Below are 17,901 nucleotides of genomic sequence, written 5' to 3' on the forward strand. Positions count from 1 at the left end.
ATAGATTTACAAGACATTTTAAAGACTGAAGAAGGTTTTATTGATTTATTTTCTTCATTTAGAAGCAAAAAATCAAATCAATTCTGAGTCAGATTCAGATTCTGAAGAATCTAAGAAGCCAAGATACAGACATAGGCTTTTGAGGCACAAACTGACTGTGAGTGATGGAGAATCTGGAGAAGAAAAAAAGACAAAGCCTAAAGAGCATAAAGAAGTCAAAGGCAGAAACAGAAGAAAGGGTAAGACATTTTAATGCTGAATGTAAAGAACATATTGGACCAGGCACAGTGGCTTATGCCTGTAATCCTAGCACTTTGGGAGGCTGAGGTGGGCAGATTGCTTGAGCCCAGGAGTTTAAGACCAGCCTGGGCAACATAGGGAAACCCCATCTTTGCAAAAAAATAGAAGAAATAGCTGGACGTGGTGGTGTGCACCTGTAGTCCCAGCTACTTGGGAGGCTGAGGTGGGAGGATCACCTGAACCCCAAAGGTCAAGGCTGTAGTGAGCAGTGATTGCACCACTGCATTGCAGCCTGGGTGACAGAGTGAGACCCTGTCTCAAAAATAAAAACAAAAAAAAACCATGCTGGTTTTGTAAACTAATTATAGTAATGAAATTTAAGTATATGGCCAGGCACGGTGGCTCATACCTGTAATCCCAGCACTTTGGGGGGCTGAGTCGGGTGGATCACAAGGTCAGGAGATTGAGACCATCCTGGATAACATGGTGAAACCCTGTCTCTACTAAAAATGCAAGAAATTAGCTGGGTGTGGTGGCACATGCCTGTAGTTCTAGCTACTCGAGAGGCTGAGGCAGGAGAATCACTTGAACCCGGGAGGCGGAGGTTGCAGTGAGCTGAAATAGCACCACTGCACTCCAGCTTGGGCCCCAGAGCGAGACTCTGTCTCCAAGAAAAAAAAAAAAAAAGAAAGAAATTTAAGCATATCTACTCAAACAATTGACCAACTATATTAAGCAAATGTCAGTACACTGGCAACAGGTATACTATCACATGAGATTAAAAGTAATAATTTAGAGTGGGAAGATAAACCAGAAACTTTAGATGACACAAAGAATATTTTTAACCTTTAGATTATAAAGAGAAATAAATATGATTTAATAAAATAAACATTATGTAGAAAGTATAAGATTGCATATAAAACTGCAAAAACATAGTGCTTTCCTGTAGAAGGGTAGAAGTTGCAATTAATTTGGGTAAATTTTGCCTGTGAATTTTGGGTAACAAAAAGTACAAAGAATTTTGTTGTTGTTGTTGTTTGGCTTTTTGATGACTAGGGGTAAATTTTGAAGACTATTGTTAGTACCCAACCCATGGATGGCAGATGAACTCTTTTTTGCCACCTAGGAATAGGAACGCATTTTTGCAAGTGTTTGGGAAATATAATAGGCTCTAAAGGATGCAGAGCCATTGAAAATGTATTTTTTTTAATTACTGTATTTATTTTTGAACTCTGGACCTCTGGTGATCTACCTACCTTGGCCTCCCAAAGTGCTGGGATTATAGGCGTGGGCCACTGTACTGGCCTTATTTTTAAACTTTTTGTATAACAGCTATATTGAGATATAACTCACAGACCACACAGTTCACCCATTTACAGTATACAATTTAGCAGTTTTTAGTATAATCATAGAGGATTACCACCACTTTAAAAAATGTTTTATTTGAAATATATGTACAAAGAAGTGCACGTTATCAATAGGTAGACATCTTGATGAAAACGTAGGGCACCCAGATCAAGGAACAAGGTGTTGATTACTAACACCCAAGAATCACAACCTCAGCATGACCACTTTTTTTCCTATTGAAAGATTTTAATCAAAGATATCATATGATTAGATTAGTTCTTTATTATTCAGTGAGAATGAAGGCACTGAATGTTTGGAAGGTATTGTTGTAGTTGATGTGGTAAAATATACATAACAACAAATGGGGTTGTTGGAGAAGAGGAAGATTGACTTAAGTCTTATAGGAGGTTGAATTGTTAGGTCTTCTTAATTGATATGAAAGGGAAAAGTCTACAATGAGTGTCAGGTTTTTAGAGTTTTCATGGTATATGTACAATATCACAAAAGTAGTTGAGGTTATTCAGTGGAGTTGTAATGTTTTACAAATGGAAAGCTAAGGACATAGTCTTGGAATCCTAAACATTTATAGGGCTTTTGGGCAAGAGTTATTCACTAAAGATGAGGAGGAAGGAGTTCTTGCTACACGCATATACAATTAATATATGTTATGGACATTTTCATGTTAATAAATAATAGTGCATCATTTTGTGACTACTTGTCTTATACATTTTTTAAAATTATTTATTTATTTTTATTTTTTATGTATTTATTTTTTTTGAGATGGAGTCTTCGCTCTGTCGCCCAGGCTGGAGTGCAGTGGCACATAAATAATAGTGCATCATTTTGTGACTACTTGTCTTATACATTTTTTAAAATTATTTATTTATTTTTATTTTTTATGTATTTATTTTTTTTGAGATGGAGTCTTCGCTCTGTCGCCCAGGCTGGAGTGCAGTGGCGCAATCTCAGCTCACTGCAAGCTCCGCCTCCCGGGTTCACGCTATTCTCCTGCCTCAGCTTCTTGAGTAGCTGGGACTACAGGCGCCCGCCATCACACCCGGCTAATTTTTTATATTTTTAGTAGAAACAGGGTTTCACCATGTTAGCTAGGATGTTCTCGATCTTCTGACCTTGTGATTCATCTGCATCGGCCTCCCAAAGTGCTGAGATTACAGACATGAACCACTGCGCCCGGCCTGTCTTATAAAGTTCTTTGCAATATGGCTGCAAGCTCTTACAGATTCTATAAAGGAACTGTGTGATTTAACATGTTATATATATCACAACGTGGATTCCTGTGCCTCTTCAACAAAAGGGGCAATATTGATTTTGCTTCTGAGGCTTAGTTCAATATATAGACCCTTTTATTATATATGATTACATTTGAGATTTGCTTTATTAAAACCTGAATTTTCTATGATCTGTGTTTCTAGTGCCTGATTCTGTGGGTAATTTATTACCCAGGTGATTTTGTTGTTGTTGTTTTTTGTTTGTGTAGGAGAGAGTAAACTTCTAAAATCCCATCATATTTGTGTTTCTAATATGGATTATGATCATAGTGGTTGATATATAGTTGAAGTTGCATGATTTTCTGAGTTTTGTAAATTCTGGTGTTCCTATATTATTTGGAAATTTGAATTGAGAGATGGGAAAAATCAATAGTGAATAGTCTACTTATTAAATGTAGTTGAATTAAATTGAAATGCATTGAAGAGGCATAAGAACAAAGTGCAGCATATGAACTCTAATTTTCTCCTAAATTAGAAAAATGTTACAAAATTATTTTAGTGACAATTTGAAACTGTAAATATTGCCTTTTTATTAGATGATAGTAATTTTTTTTCAGATGTGATCATGGTATTTAGTTATGTAGGGTAGTATCCTTATGCGTAGGGGTAAAGTGTCATCTGCATTTAATATCACATGGTTCAGTGTAAGAAAAGGTGTGTGCGTGTGTGTGTATGTGTGTGTGTGTGTGTAGAGAGAGAGAAAAAAGCAAATGTGGTAAACTGCTAATAATAAGTGAATTTAGGATAAGGCATACAAGTGTTCATTCAATAATTCTTTCAAATTTTTGGTAGATTTCAAAAATTTTTAAATGTTGGGTGAAAAATTAATACTAGGCTTAAAATTATACTTAATTACAGGATTTTTTTGTGTGTGAATGCAGGGATATATGTGTGTTTTTGATATTCTCCCGGCTTTCCAGTTGCTTAACTATTCGTTTTTTTTATTGTGGTAAAATATACATAACATAAAATTTACCATTTTACCCATTTTTAAGTGTACAATTCAGTAACATTAAGTACATTCACATTTTTATGCAACCATCGCTTCTGTCTGTCCCCAAAACGTGTCATCATTCCAAATGGAATCTCTTTAACCATTAAACAATAACTCTTTGTTCCCTTCTCCCCCCACATATTCTATATAGCATTTATGTTCTCCCATTTATAGCATTTCTGTTAGCATTTATGTTCTCCCATTTTTTCACTGGAATAGAACTTTGATTCTGATCTCAGGTTATGATAGATTTTTAAAAAATTATTTTGAAACAATTCTATATTTACAGAAATGTTACACAAATAGTGCAGAGTTCTGTGTATCTTTCACCTAGCTTCTCTGATTTAATACCTTATCATAGTACAATGATCAAAACCGGGAAATGAACATTGGTACGATACTATCAACTAAGCCAGGGGTTTACAAACTGCACCTGTGGGCCACATCTGATCCTCTGCCTGTTTTTATAAATAAGCTTTTTATTGAAACACAGCCATATTCATTAATTTACTGTTTTCACATATGTACAATGGCAGAATAGAGATGAGTAGTTGCAACAGAGACCATATTGTCCACAAGTCAAAAATATTTACTATCAAGCTTTTTACATAAACCATTTTATGACCTCTGAAGTAAATATAGATCTTATTCAGAGATTAGTTTTCCCACTAATGTTTTCTTTCTGCTTTAGGATTCAATCTAGGATCTCACATTGCATTGAATTATAATGTCTCCTTAATCTACTGCAGTCTGTGACAATTCCTCAGTCTTTCCTTTGATGACCTTGACACTTGTGGAGTGTTGATTCCTTATTTTCTCAACTGTTCCTTGATATGTATTTGTCTAATGTTTTCTCATGATTGAATTGAGGTTATTATGCATTTTGACAGAATACCACAGAAGTGATGTTGTGTCTTCAGTGCATGACACCAAGAATAGATGATGTCAGTATGTCTTTTTTTTTGAGAGAAGACCTCACTCTGTTGCCCAGGCTGGAGTACAGTGGTGCGATCATGGCTCACTGCAGCCTCAACCTTCTGGGCTCAAGTGATCCTCTCGTTTCAGCCTCCCAAGAAGCTGGGACCACAGGTGTGTACCATCATGCCTGGCTAATTTTTAATTTTTTTTGTAGAGATAGAATTTCCCTATGTTGCCCAGGCTGATCTCAAATTCCTGGGCTCAAGTGATCCTCTCAACTTGGCCTCCCAAAGTGCTGGGATTACAGGGGTGAGCCACCATGCCCAGCCATCAATATGTCTTATTACTCTCACGATTAACTTTTGTTACTTGCTTAAGTTGGTGTCTGCTAGTATTTTTCCACTGTAAAGAAGAAGACATTATTTTTCTGTGTATATTTAGTATTTTATCGGGAGATACTTTTTGACCATGCATATATTCTGTTTCTTATCATACTTAAGCCCACTAATTTTAGTATTCATCTTGGGTGAAGCCGTTAGTACTGTGGTATTTGCCTAGTTGTAATTTTCTGTTTATTTCATTACTTCCACATTTAGTAATTGTAAGGAAGAGTTGTTTTCCCCTATTTATTTATTGCATTATTTATATCAATATGACTTATAGATTTTTATTTTACCAGTTATAATCCAATAGTACCATTTATTTTATTACTCAAATTGTTCTAGCTTTGGTTGTTGGGAGCTCCTTCAAGTTGAATCTTGTGTCCTTTCAACATGTGCCTGTCCATGTTTGAACACTGCTTTATTTTCTGGCACTATAAGATGTTCTAAGCTTATCTTGTATTTTTTCTGCCCTGCTTCCTCTGGCCAAAAAGAGGTTTTCTCCTGGAGTTTTATATGCTTCCATTACTGCATTAATTGTGAGAAAAAAAAATTGAGGATTCCACATGTAGAACCTGATTTCCTGGTGTTGTGGCTAGAAATAGGGATTTTCTTCACAGTCTTGTTGTCAGTACCCTCTGCATACCTTTGGAATTTAGCCTGCCTTCTGGTCAAAACCAGGAAACAAAGAAAATAACCATATGCACTCACAGCTGTCTCCCCTCCACCAATTGTAGAGGGGTCATTATTCAAGTTTTGATTTCAGTCTCCAATCTGCCTATTATTATTTCCCTTTTCGAGTTCTTCAGTTGTGTCATCATTGGAGGAGAGAATCTGTAATCTTATTCCATCTTGGCCAGCCTACCTTGCTTGTTTTGAATAGCCAAACTTCTTTTTCATTAATTTACCTTTGGTAATTACATATATTTTATTGACAGGTAATTTATTCTTATTTTGTCAATTCATATACAATTGATACTTATATTTTAATGTACAACCACAGTTTTATAATTACATTTGAAATACGTTTGAATTTTATTTATATATATCATGTAAAGCATTAACTGATATATTCTATATTATGTATTATCCATTCACATATATACCTCTGACGTTCTTATAATGCTCTGTTTTAATGTCAAGTCATTGGTAAATTAAGTGAATTGGGTTTCTATTGAAAAAATAATTAATAATTTTATGTATTTTTTTAAAATTCAAGTGAGCAGTGAAGATTCAGAAGATTCTGATTTTCAGGAATCAGGAGTTAGTGAAGAAGTCAGTGAATCTGAAGATGAACAGCGGCCCAGAACAAGGTATTATAATTGATATTTTAAAAATTTTAGGAGTTAATCTGAATGACCATGCCTTCAAATGATTTGTATGGTTACTGTTACCAATAAAGTTAAGTTAGTGCAATATATAATATTTTGATTTGAAACTAATTGTTATACTTAATAGTTTAAAAAGAATCTAAGCATATTTTATGTGTAGTTGAATTGTGTATTCTAACCTGGGTAGATTTTCAGTCTGCAAAACTACTCGTGGCTGCAGTTTTTTATTGTTATGGGGGAAATTGTAGGGTAATAGTGAAGAGGCTTTATAGAAAAACTGCCTCAGTCTAACTCTGGGCTTTTCTACTTTCTATTTGTATAAATACTCTATGCTTCAGTTTCCTCATCTGTAAAGTGGGGGATTACAATATACTTGACTGACTATTGTGGGCATTAAATGAGACAATACATGTACAAGGTTTATAACAGTACCTACCTGGCAAATAGTAAGTGCTCGATATATAAATTATCGGTTTTAGGAGTACTACAGTAATAATGATATGCTTGGTCTTATAACATGAACAGTCACTGATCTAGATTACCTGTAATTTAAAATTTGGCTTCCTTCTTAGTATGGTATGTTAGATAATGCTACTACTACAATTTCTTTATTTCCCCCAGAATAACATAATCTTTCTACAGTTTATCAAATGAACAATCTGTGTGTGTTTGTGTATATATGTCTACAAAGGTGTCTGTCTGCATTTGTAAGTTTTAAAACATTTGAGATTTTTTTAGGTTAATACTTACCAGGTTGTGCTTAGAGTATAGCAATATATTATACTTTAAGTCAATATAAAATGAAAATGATAAGATACATTGAGAGTTTTTTTTTAAACCAAGATATAATTCAACATGTTATACTGTGGAATACAGTGGTCTTCAGAGTATTTGCAAAGTTGTGCAAAAAACACCACTCTGTAATTTCTGAACGTTTCCATCACCCAAGAAAAAAATCCTGTACTTATTAGCAGTCATTTTCCATTCCCCATGCCCTCGTACTCTAATAAACACTAAAATCTACTTTCTATGGATATGCCTGTTCTGGACATTTTGCATGAGTAGATTCATATAATATATATCCTTTCATGGATTTTTTTTTCACTTAGTGTAATGTTTTCAAGGTTCATCCATGTTGTAGCCTGTATCAGTACTTCATTCTTTCCTTAATGATTATTTTTAATGGTGGTAAAATGCACATAACATTTACCATCTTAACCATTTTTTTTCTTTCATGGTATTACTGGGGATTTTTATTTTCCTCTTAACCGTTTTTAAGTGTATAACTTAGTAGTGTTAAGTACATTTACTTTTTTTGAACCAGTCTCCAAAACCTTTTCCCCTTGCAAAATTGAAATGTTATTCATTAAACCACTTTCTTTTTCCTCTTCCCTGAAGCCCCTGGCAACCACCATTCTATTTTCTGTCTCTATGAATTTCACTACTCTAGGAACCTCATATAAGTGGAATCATACAGTATTTGTCTTTTTTTGACTGGCTTATTTCACTTAGCATCATGTGTTCCAAGTTCATGTATATTGAGTCATGTTTCAGAATTTTCTTCCTTTTAAAAGCTTAATGTTCCATTGTATACCACATTTTGTTTGTCAATTTATTTGTTGATGGACATTTGATTTGTAACCTTTTGGCTGTCATGAATAATGCTGCTTTGAACATGGGTGTAGAAATATCTCTTCAAGTTCCTGCTTTCATTTCTTTTGGGTATATACCCAGAAAAGGAATTGCATGGTAATTCTATTTTTAATTTTGTTGATGAACTGCCATAATAGCAGCTACACCATTTTACATTTCCATTAATAGTGAACAGGGTTTCACTTTCTCCACATCCTTACTGACAGTAGTTATTTTGTCTGGATTAATGTAGCTTTGTGTACAAATTTCTAAACCCAGAAATATTTTTCTCACCAAAAGTTGTTACTGTGTTTTTAAATCTCTGTGGCCTGTTATGAAGAAAACAGTGTTCAAATTTGTAATCTGCTTTTTTTAGTGATGATGAATGTTTTTTAGTATGTCTATTGGCTGTTTGTATTTTATACTAGAAGAATAGTCTTAATGTCCTTTAATGCATCTTCTTACTCATATAACAAACCTCCCCTCAGGATACTGTAAATTGTTGATCACTGGATTAAAATGAAGGGTTATGCTTCTGCTGGAATATCCATTTTTAACCTACTGATTTTTTTTTCCTGTTTGTTTTTAGGAATGCATATAGAGGTAGAACAGTTTTAAAATAGTACATAACTTATTGATGGAAGTTAATCATGAAATAGTTTATTTTGTGTTTTAAATTTTCTTCAGGTCTGCAAAGAAAGCAGAGTTGGAAGAAAATCAGCGGAGCTATAAACAGAAAAAGAAAAGGCGACGTATTAAGGTTCAAGAAGATTCATCCAGTGAAAACAAGGTAATAATGACATTTACCACGTGCTTGAATTATAACTGGTACAGTAGACTATGGTAATCATGCTATCACCTCTCTGTTCCATTCATTCATTTTATTCTACTGGCTTATTTACATTTTACACTTGGGAAGGATTGGTTATTGTGTATATGTGTATATATATATATATGTAAAAGTATTAATTTGACATTATCAGTTTTTTTCCTATTCCTTAATTTCTAATGGAATTTTAAGCCATTCTAATTCATGATTTTATATTTGTAGTGATGTGAGTGTTCTGTTTTCTGAAGACAAAATACTATCCTGAATGATGACTTATATGGGAATAAATCACGTAGTGAAATTAGCCAGTTTGAGTTTTTTTGTATATACGCAGGCTTACATAAAGTAAAAGGTGTCTGAAATATGTTTGATTCCGTCAACACAGTGCTCTTCCAGAGGGGTATTTATCTTTTGAAAAATAACCTGTTAAATATTTTAAAGTGTACAATTCAGTGGCCTTAATTATATTCATAAGCAGAATCTCTTCACTCATTGAACATTAACTCCATTCCCTTCTATCCCCCATCCTCTGGTAACCTCTATTTTCATTTATGTCTCCATGAATTTGTGTATTTTAAGTACCTCATATATATAAGTTGAATCATGCAATATTTGTCCTTTTGTGTCTGGCGTATTTCATTGACATATTTTCTAGGTTCATCCATGTTGTAGCATGTATCAGAATGTCATTCCCTTTTTAAGGCAAATAATATTCCATTGTATGTGTGTGCCACATTTTGTTAGCCCAGTCATCTGTTGATGGGCATTTTGGTTGTTTCTACCTTTTGGCTATTTTGAATAATACTGCTATGAATATGGGTGTTTACATATCTGTTTGAGTCCCTGTTTTTAATTATTCTGGGTATAGATGGAAAAATGGAATTGCTACATCATATAGTAGTTGTATGTTTAACTTTTGGAAAACTCCACACTGTTTTTCTCTAGTGTCTGTAACATTTGACGTTCCTATTAGCAATGTACCAAGATTCCAATTTGTCTGCATCTTTGCCAACACTTCCTTTGTTTCTTTTTCTTTCTTTCTTTCTTTTTCAACAAGAAACATCCTAATGAGTGGGAAGTGGCATTTCATTGTGGTTTTTCTTTGTATTTTCCTAATGACTGGTGATATTCAACATCTTTTCATATGCTTATATCTTCTTTTGAGAAATGTTTATTCTAGTCGGTAGCCCATTTTTAATTGAGTTGTTTTTTTTTTTTTAATAGGTGTTGAAGAGTTTTTGTTTTGTTTTGTTTTTTGAGAAAGAGTCTCGCTCTGTGGCCCGGGCTAGAGTGCAGTGGCACGATCTCAGCTCACTGCAAGCTCTACCTCCCGGGTTCACGCCATCTTCCTGCCTCAGCCTTCTGAGTAGCTGGGACTACAGGCGCACACCGCCACGCCCGGCTAATTTTTTTTTTTTGTATTTTTAGTAGAGACGGGGTTTCACCGTGTTAGCCAGGATGGTCTCGATCTCCTAACCTTGTGATCTGCCCATCTCGGCCTCCCAAAGTGCTGGGATTGCAGGTGTGAGCCACTGCGCCCGGCCGAAGACTTTTTTTTTTTTTTTAATACTACTCTTTATTGCTAAATATAATTCTAAAGGTTTTCAGCATGTTTTCTTCCACCTTTTCCTGGTGTATTAATTAATGGAATATGAAATGGATAAATGACTTTGTACTGTTGACCTCTAATTGTTTAAATTCCCTAGAGTAATTCTGAGGAGGAAGAGGAGGAAAAAGAAGAGGAGGAGGAGGAGGAGGAGGAGGAGGAGGAGGAAGAAGAAGATGAAAATGATGATTCCAAGTCTCCTGGAAAAGGCAGAAAGAAAATTCGGAAGATTCTTAAAGATGATAAACTGAGAACAGAAACACAAAATGCTCTTAAGGAAGAAGAAGAGAGGCGAAAACGTATTGCCGAGAGGGAGCGTGAGCGAGAAAAATTGAGAGAGGTGACTAATTTATTTCTTCTTCTTTTTCTTTTATAGCTACAGGGTCTCGCTATGTTGCCCAGGCTGGCTTCGAACTATTGGGCTCAAGTGATCTTCCTACCTTGACCTCCCAAACTGCTGGGATTACAGGCGTGAATCAACATACCCAGCCTTAATTTATTTCTATTAATGATTTATTTTATTTGGTATATGACTTCAATATATTTCAGCATTTTAAGAGTAGAATGTTGTAATCTACCACAGATTTCTCTTTCTTTTTTAGATGGAGTCTGGCTCTGTTACCCAGGCTGGATTGCAGTGGCATGATCTCAGCTCACTGCAACCTCTGCCTCCTGGGTTCATGCAATTCTTGTGCCTCAGCCTCCCAAGTGGCCGGGACTACAGGCATGCACTACCACACCCAGCTAATTTTTGTATTTTTTAGTAGAGTCGGGGTTTCACCATGTTGACCAGGTTGGTCTTGCACTCCTGACCTCAAGTAATCTGTCCGTCTCGGCCTCCCAAAGTGCTGGGATTACAGGTGTGAGCCACCGTGACCAGCCTCAACCACAGGATTTCTAGTTGCAGTTGATTTTTCCTACTGTCACTATTTCATGCAACTCAAAATAGTCATTAAGCTTTATTAATTTAATTAAGTGCATGGAAAGAATTGAGATTCTTGAATGATCACCAAAATGGTTATGTTGCATTTTGGGTAGAGAAATGTTTCAAAATTACTTCTTAAATCCATAAAAGGTTTCAGGTTTTTAAATGGACTTTATGTTACAAAAATTTTCAAATTCACAGGTGGAGAGAATGGTGTAATAATTCTCCCTGGATCTATGAAGTCAGTTTCAGCAGTTACTAACATAGTACAAGTCTTGTTTCATCTTTTTTTTTTTTTTTTGAGATGGAGTTTCACTCTTGTCACCCAGGCTGGAGTGCAGTGGCACAATCTTGGCTCACTGCAACCTCCACCTCCTGGGTTCAAGTGATTCTCCTGTCTCAGCCTCCTGAGTATGTGAGATTACATACTCAGGAGTGAGTGCCACCACGCCCGGCCGTTTCATCTATTCTTTTTCCTTCAGATTATTTCGGAGCAAATCTCAGAAATCATATTCTGTTTATAAATAGTTGGGAATGTATTGTTAAAAGATAATAGTATTTTAAACATTACTACAGTAGCATTATTACACTGAATTCTCTCATTGCCTCACATAGTAGTTTTAAAAAATAGTTGGTGTGGGCCTGGCGTGGTGGCTCATGCCTGTAATCCCAACACTTTGGGAGGCCGAGGTGGGTGGATCACCTGAGGTCAGATGGTGGAGACCAGCCTGGCTAACATGGTGAAATCCCATCTCTACTAAAAATACAAAAAAATTAGCCAGGTATGGTGGTGCACACCTGTGATCCCAGCTACTTGGGAGGCTGAGATAGGAGAATTGCTTGAACCCAGGAGGCAGAGCTTGCAGTGAGCCAAGGTCTCACCATTGCACTTTAGTCTGGGTGACAAGAACGAAACTCAGTCTCAAAAAAAAAAAAAAAAATAGTTGGTTTGAATCAGGTCTTAACAAGGGCCATCTGCATATTCTGTTGTATTTGAATGCTAAATCTCTTACCTAATTTTAACCTAGTTTCCCTTTGGTTCTTTCTTTTTCTTTACCCATTCTTACAGTTCATTTGTTTAAGAAAACAGATTAGTTTTGTAAAATTTTCTATATTCTGAGTTTTGTTATTTGCATCCCTGTAGTACAGTTTCATTGGCATCTATATTTCCTATAAACTAGTAATAGGATCTAGAGTCCCGAGCAGATTTAGATTCAGTTCTTTTTTTGGTAGAAATACTCATGGGCAGTAATAGTACTTCCTTTTGCATCTCATTAAGAGGTACTTTAAATCTGGTTGTCCCCTTTTTGTGGTACAGCTCCTCTAACTTTGTTCCACTTTTTCAGAATCTTTCTGGGTATTCTCAGTTCTTTGCATTTCCACATAATATTATGTTGTTGGTTTTTACAAAAATCCCTGTGGAATTTCTATTGGAATTTTGTTGACTCTTTCTTGTAGTGTGGCCAGAATTGACATCTTAACAGTGTTTTGTCTCCTATTACATGAATATAGTGTACCTCTATTTATTTACCTTCTCTTTAATTTCTCTTAGGAATGTTTTGTAGTTTTCACTGTATAGGTCTAGTACATATTTTAAAAGATTTATCCCCAAGTAGTTCATGGTTTTTGATGTTCTATTGTATTAGTCCATTTTCATGCTGCTGATAAAGACATACCCAAGACTGGGCAATTTATAAAACAAAGAGTTTTATTGGACTTATAGTTCTACGTGGCTTGAGGAGGCCTCACAATCATGGTGGAAGGCAAAAGGCACATCTCACATTGTGGCAGACAAGAACTTGTGCGGGGAAACTCCTCTTTTTAAAACTATAGATCTTGTGAGACTTATTCACTATCACAAGAACAGCACAGGAAAGACCTGCCCCCGTGATTCAGTTACCTCCCACTGGGTCCCTCCCACAACATGTGGGAATTCAAGATGAGATTTGGGTGGGGACACAGCCAAGCCATATCATATAGTAAACGTAGTTTCAAGTAATGTTGGCATAATGACCTTGTGTCCTAAGCTCTAAATTTACTTACTTGTTATAGTAGCTCTTTTTTGATAAATTCTTTATGACTTTCATGTATACGTTTGTGTTGTCTGTGAAGAAAAACTATTTTGCTAATTCCATTCCAATCTATCATTTATTTCTCTTTTTAAATTATAAATGGTGAATTTCTTCAAATGCTTTTCATTGCGTCTGTTGGAGTGACCTAGAAAATGTCTTGGATTCCTTGAATAAACCTTGCTTAGTCGTGTTGTATTACTCCTTTTATATATTGTATTGCATTTGCTGATCTATCTATCTTCCTTCCTTCCTTCCTTCCTTCCTTCCTTCCTTCCTTCCTTCCTTGCTTTCTTTCTTTCTTTCTTTCACAGGCGTGAGCCACCGTGCCCAGCCTTTCCTTCCTTCCTTCCTTCCTTTCTTTCTTTCTTTCTTTCTTTCTTTCTTTCTTTCTTTTCTCTCTCTCTCTCTCTCTCTCTCTCTCTCTCTCTCTCATAGGGTCTCCTCTATCTCTCAGGCTAGAGTGCTGTAGTGTGATCATGGCTCACTGCAGCCTCAAACTCCTGGGCTCAAGCAATCCTCTTGCCTCCACTTTCCAAGTAGCTGGGACAACAGGCATGTACCACCATACCTGGTTAATTTTTTGTTTTAGAGATTGGGTCTCATTATGCTACCCAGGCTGGTCTTGATCTGCTGGCCTCAAGTGGTCCTCTCCCATCAACCTCCCAAAGGGCTGTGATTATAGTTGGGAGCCCCCACACCTGGCATATTCCATTTCTTTAATACATGTAGAACTATTTAGATCTTTTCTTTTTCTTTAGGTCTGTTTTGGTAAATTTCATCCTTAAGGAATTTTTCCTTTTCATTTAAGTAGTCAAATTATTTATGTAAATTTGTTTATAGTCTTTCGTTATACTTTGTAGGTTCTGTCATTTATTGTGTCTGTTAGAAATTTGTGTTTTATCATTTTTTTTCCTTGATTAATCTGTGCAAAAATTTCACAATTTCACTATCTCAAAAAAGAAAACCCAGCTTTGGATTTTATTAATTTTTTTTCTATTGTTTGACCCTTTTCTATTTCATTGATTTTCATTCTTATTTTTACTGTGTTTATCCTTCTTTGGACTTATTTTCTCTTCTTTTTCTAGCTACTTTAGGTGGATTTTGGATCTTTTTTAACATAGCATTTTTAAAGGTATAAAATTTGCCACTGTGCATACTGTTTAAACTCTGCATCTTACAAATTTTGGTATTTTGTGTTCATTTTTACTCTGCTCTGAATCTTTTCTAATTTCTATGAGCCAGAATATGATCTGTCTTGGTGGATGTTCATTGTGTATATTCTGCTGTTGTTAGGTGACATATTCTATAAATTTTGATCAGATTATATTGATGGTTGATTATATTCAGATCTTCTATAGTTTTAATGGTATTCTCTCCAATTAGAGGAGTGTTGATGTCTCCAACTATAATTGTTAATTCATCTCTTTTTCCTTGTAGGTCTCAGATTTTGCTTCATGTTTGCTAGAAGTTGTTTTGTTAGGTACATATACACTTAGGATTACATCTTTCTGGTTAATTCCCCCTTTAACAACATATAATGTGACTCTGTATTATCTGGTAATTTTCTTTCACCTGAAGTCTGCTGTATTTGATAATAACGTAACGACATCATCTTTCTTTTCCAACATCTTAGGAAAAGTTTCATTTCTACAGCCAGGTTGAAAGTATTTCATTGATTTCCCATAAACTTACTTCCTAGATTTTTTTCATTTTCATATTTGCCTTATTACATTCCTATTTATGTACTAATCTTTATCCATCAGTACATCTTTTTATGCATTTCATGGTAAGTTCCAGACATCATTTCATTTATCTCAAATGCTTTAGCATGTGTATCATTAGCTAAAGTTCAATATTTATGTTTTCCTTTTTATGTAAAAGGAAATTTAGTTAAAATGAAATGCACAAATCTTGTGTAGATTTGTTTTTGAATAATACATGGTATATATTTTCTCATTATTTTTTCTAGTAATTTTGTTCCCCCACAATTTTATCATGAAATTTGTAAATATATGGAGAGAATTATAAACGTGAACACGAATGTACCTACCATGTAGCTTCTTCATTTCTTAACATGTTACTGTACTTGCTTTATTACATATCTGTTTTATCTATACATCCATCAACCATTTTAATTGTCCCTGCTCTAATCTGTATTATTTCCTTTTATTCTCTAGCTAGGGTTTAGTTTGTGCTTCCTTTTCTGGTTCCTTAAAGTGTAAAGTTAGGTTCTTGATTGTGATCTTTCTTCTTTGCTAATGTATACCTTTATCACTGTAAATCCTCTTCTTAGTACTGTTTTCTTTGCATCCCATAGGTTTTGTATTTTGTGTTTTAACTTTCATTTGTTTCAAGGTGATTTCTAATTTCCCTTGTGATCTCTTATTTGATCCTTTAGTTACTTATTTAATTTCCACATATTTGTGTTTTTTCCAGTTGTCTTCTGTTATGGATTTTTTGTCGCATTCCCTTCCGATTGGAAAAGATACTTCAGTCTTTTTATATTTATTAAGGCTTTTTTGTGCCTGATCATATGGTCTGTCCTTGAGAAGGTGCACTTGAGAGAAAATGTATGGTCTACCATTGTTGAGTGGAGTGTTCTTTATATGTCTGTTAGGTCTTTTTTTTTTTTTTTTAAAGACACAGTGTCTTGCTCTGTTGCTCTGTTGCTCAGGCCGGACTGCAGTGACGTGATCATAGCTCACTGTAGCCTCGAACTCCTGGGCTCAAGTGATACTCCTGCCTCAGCCTCTTGAGTAGCTGGGACTATAGGTGCATGCCACCACCCCAGCTAATTGTTTAAAACTGTTTTGTAGAGGCAGGGTCTCACAGTGTTGCCTAGGTTGGTCTTGAACTCCTGGCCTCAAGTGATCCTCCTGCCTTGGCTTCCCAAAGTGGTGGAATTACAGGCATGAAACACTGTGGCCAGCTCCAATTGGTTTATAGTGTTATTCAAGTCTGATATTTCCTTAATGATCTTTGTCTACTTGTTTTACGCATTTATTGATGTTGAGCTATTTATGTCTCCAACTGTTTCTCCCTTTTTTTTAGTTTTCCCACACTACACTGATGTATATTTCTCCTTTTAGTTCTTTTCGTGCTTTCTTCATATGTCTTGGAGCTCTGTTGTTTGTTGTATATATGCTTATAATTACATTTTTTGAGAACCTGGCTGTATTATCAATACATAATTTCCTATTTGTCTGTTGTAACAGTTTTTGACTTAAAGTCTATTTTGTCTGATGTCTATATAGTCATCTCAGCTCTCTTTTGGTGGTTATTTGCATGGAATGTCTTTTACCGTTCTTTCACTTTCAGTCTATTTGTGTCTTTAGATCTAAAGTGAATCTTTTTTAGATAACCAGTATTTGGATCATGTTTTTTTTAATCATTATGTCCGTCTATGTCTTTTTGATCCAGGTGTTTAATTCATTTACACTTGAGGTAAGTAGTGATAAATAAGGATTTACTTCTGCCATTTTGTGTTTTCTTACTACTATTTTGTTCATTATTTCCTCCATTACGGCTTTTTTGTGTTTAGTTAATTTTTTGCAGTGACATATTTTGATTTCCATCTCAGTTTCATTTTTGTATATTCTGTATTTTCTTTGTGGTTACCATGGAGATTACATGTAATATTCTGAAGTTATGAGAGTTTTACTTGAATTGATATGAACTTAACTTCAGTGGCATACAAAAGTTCTACTCTTCCACAGTTCCATTCCCCTGCATATTATGTGGTGACTCTGTTACAATTATTGATGTCACAAATCACATTTTTGTACATGTTGTGAATTGGTGACATTTATTCATAATTGTATTTTATCATTTTGTCTTTTAAATCCTAAAGAAAGTAAAAAGTGAGGTTATGAAACAAAATTTTGTGATACTAGGTTTTGTATTTGCCCCTGTATGTATATCTTCTAGGAGATCTTTATTTCTTTATATGACTTTGAGTTAACTTCTAGCATCCTTTCATTTCAACCCAAAGACTTCCCTTTAGGAAGCATTTTTTTATAGGGCAGGTCTAGTTTTAATAAATTCATTCAGCTTAGGATTGTCTTAACTTGTTCCTCTATTTTGAAGGATAATTTTGTTGGTTATAGAATCCTCAGCTGATGCCTGGCACAGTAAGTCACCCCTGTAATCCCAGCACTTTGGGAGACCAAGGCAGGAGGATCACTTGAGGCCAGGAGTTGAAGACCAGACTGGGCAGCATAGTGAGACCTTGTCTTTACAAAAAATTAAAAAATTATCTGGATGTGGTGGCACACACTTGTAGTCTAAGCTACTTGGGAGGTTGGAGGATTGCTTTAGCCAGGGGTTCGAGGATACAGT

The 17,901-nt window shown here is 35.2% G+C and overlaps 1 protein-coding gene across 4 annotated transcripts in view; it reads left to right on the forward strand.

The window, feature by feature from the left end:
• ATRX (alpha thalassemia/mental retardation syndrome X-linked) overlaps nt 1-17,901 on the forward strand; it is a 280,335-nt gene that overhangs the window by 115,471 nt on the left and 146,963 nt on the right. For all 4 annotated transcript variants that reach the window (XM_011968463.1, XM_011968465.1, XM_011968464.1 and 1 more), the window contains 4 exons: nt 63-239; nt 6,388-6,481; nt 8,819-8,921; nt 10,667-10,906. In XM_011968463.1, coding sequence (XP_011823853.1) covers nt 63-239; nt 6,388-6,481; nt 8,819-8,921; nt 10,667-10,906 — 614 coding nt within the window. The remainder of the gene's footprint in view (nt 1-62; nt 240-6,387; nt 6,482-8,818; nt 8,922-10,666; nt 10,907-17,901) is intronic.

Source organism: Mandrillus leucophaeus, unplaced genomic scaffold (assembly GCF_000951045.1).
Source record: "Mandrillus leucophaeus isolate KB7577 unplaced genomic scaffold, Mleu.le_1.0 Scaffold844, whole genome shotgun sequence".
Taxonomy (NCBI): domain Eukaryota; kingdom Metazoa; phylum Chordata; class Mammalia; order Primates; family Cercopithecidae; genus Mandrillus; species Mandrillus leucophaeus.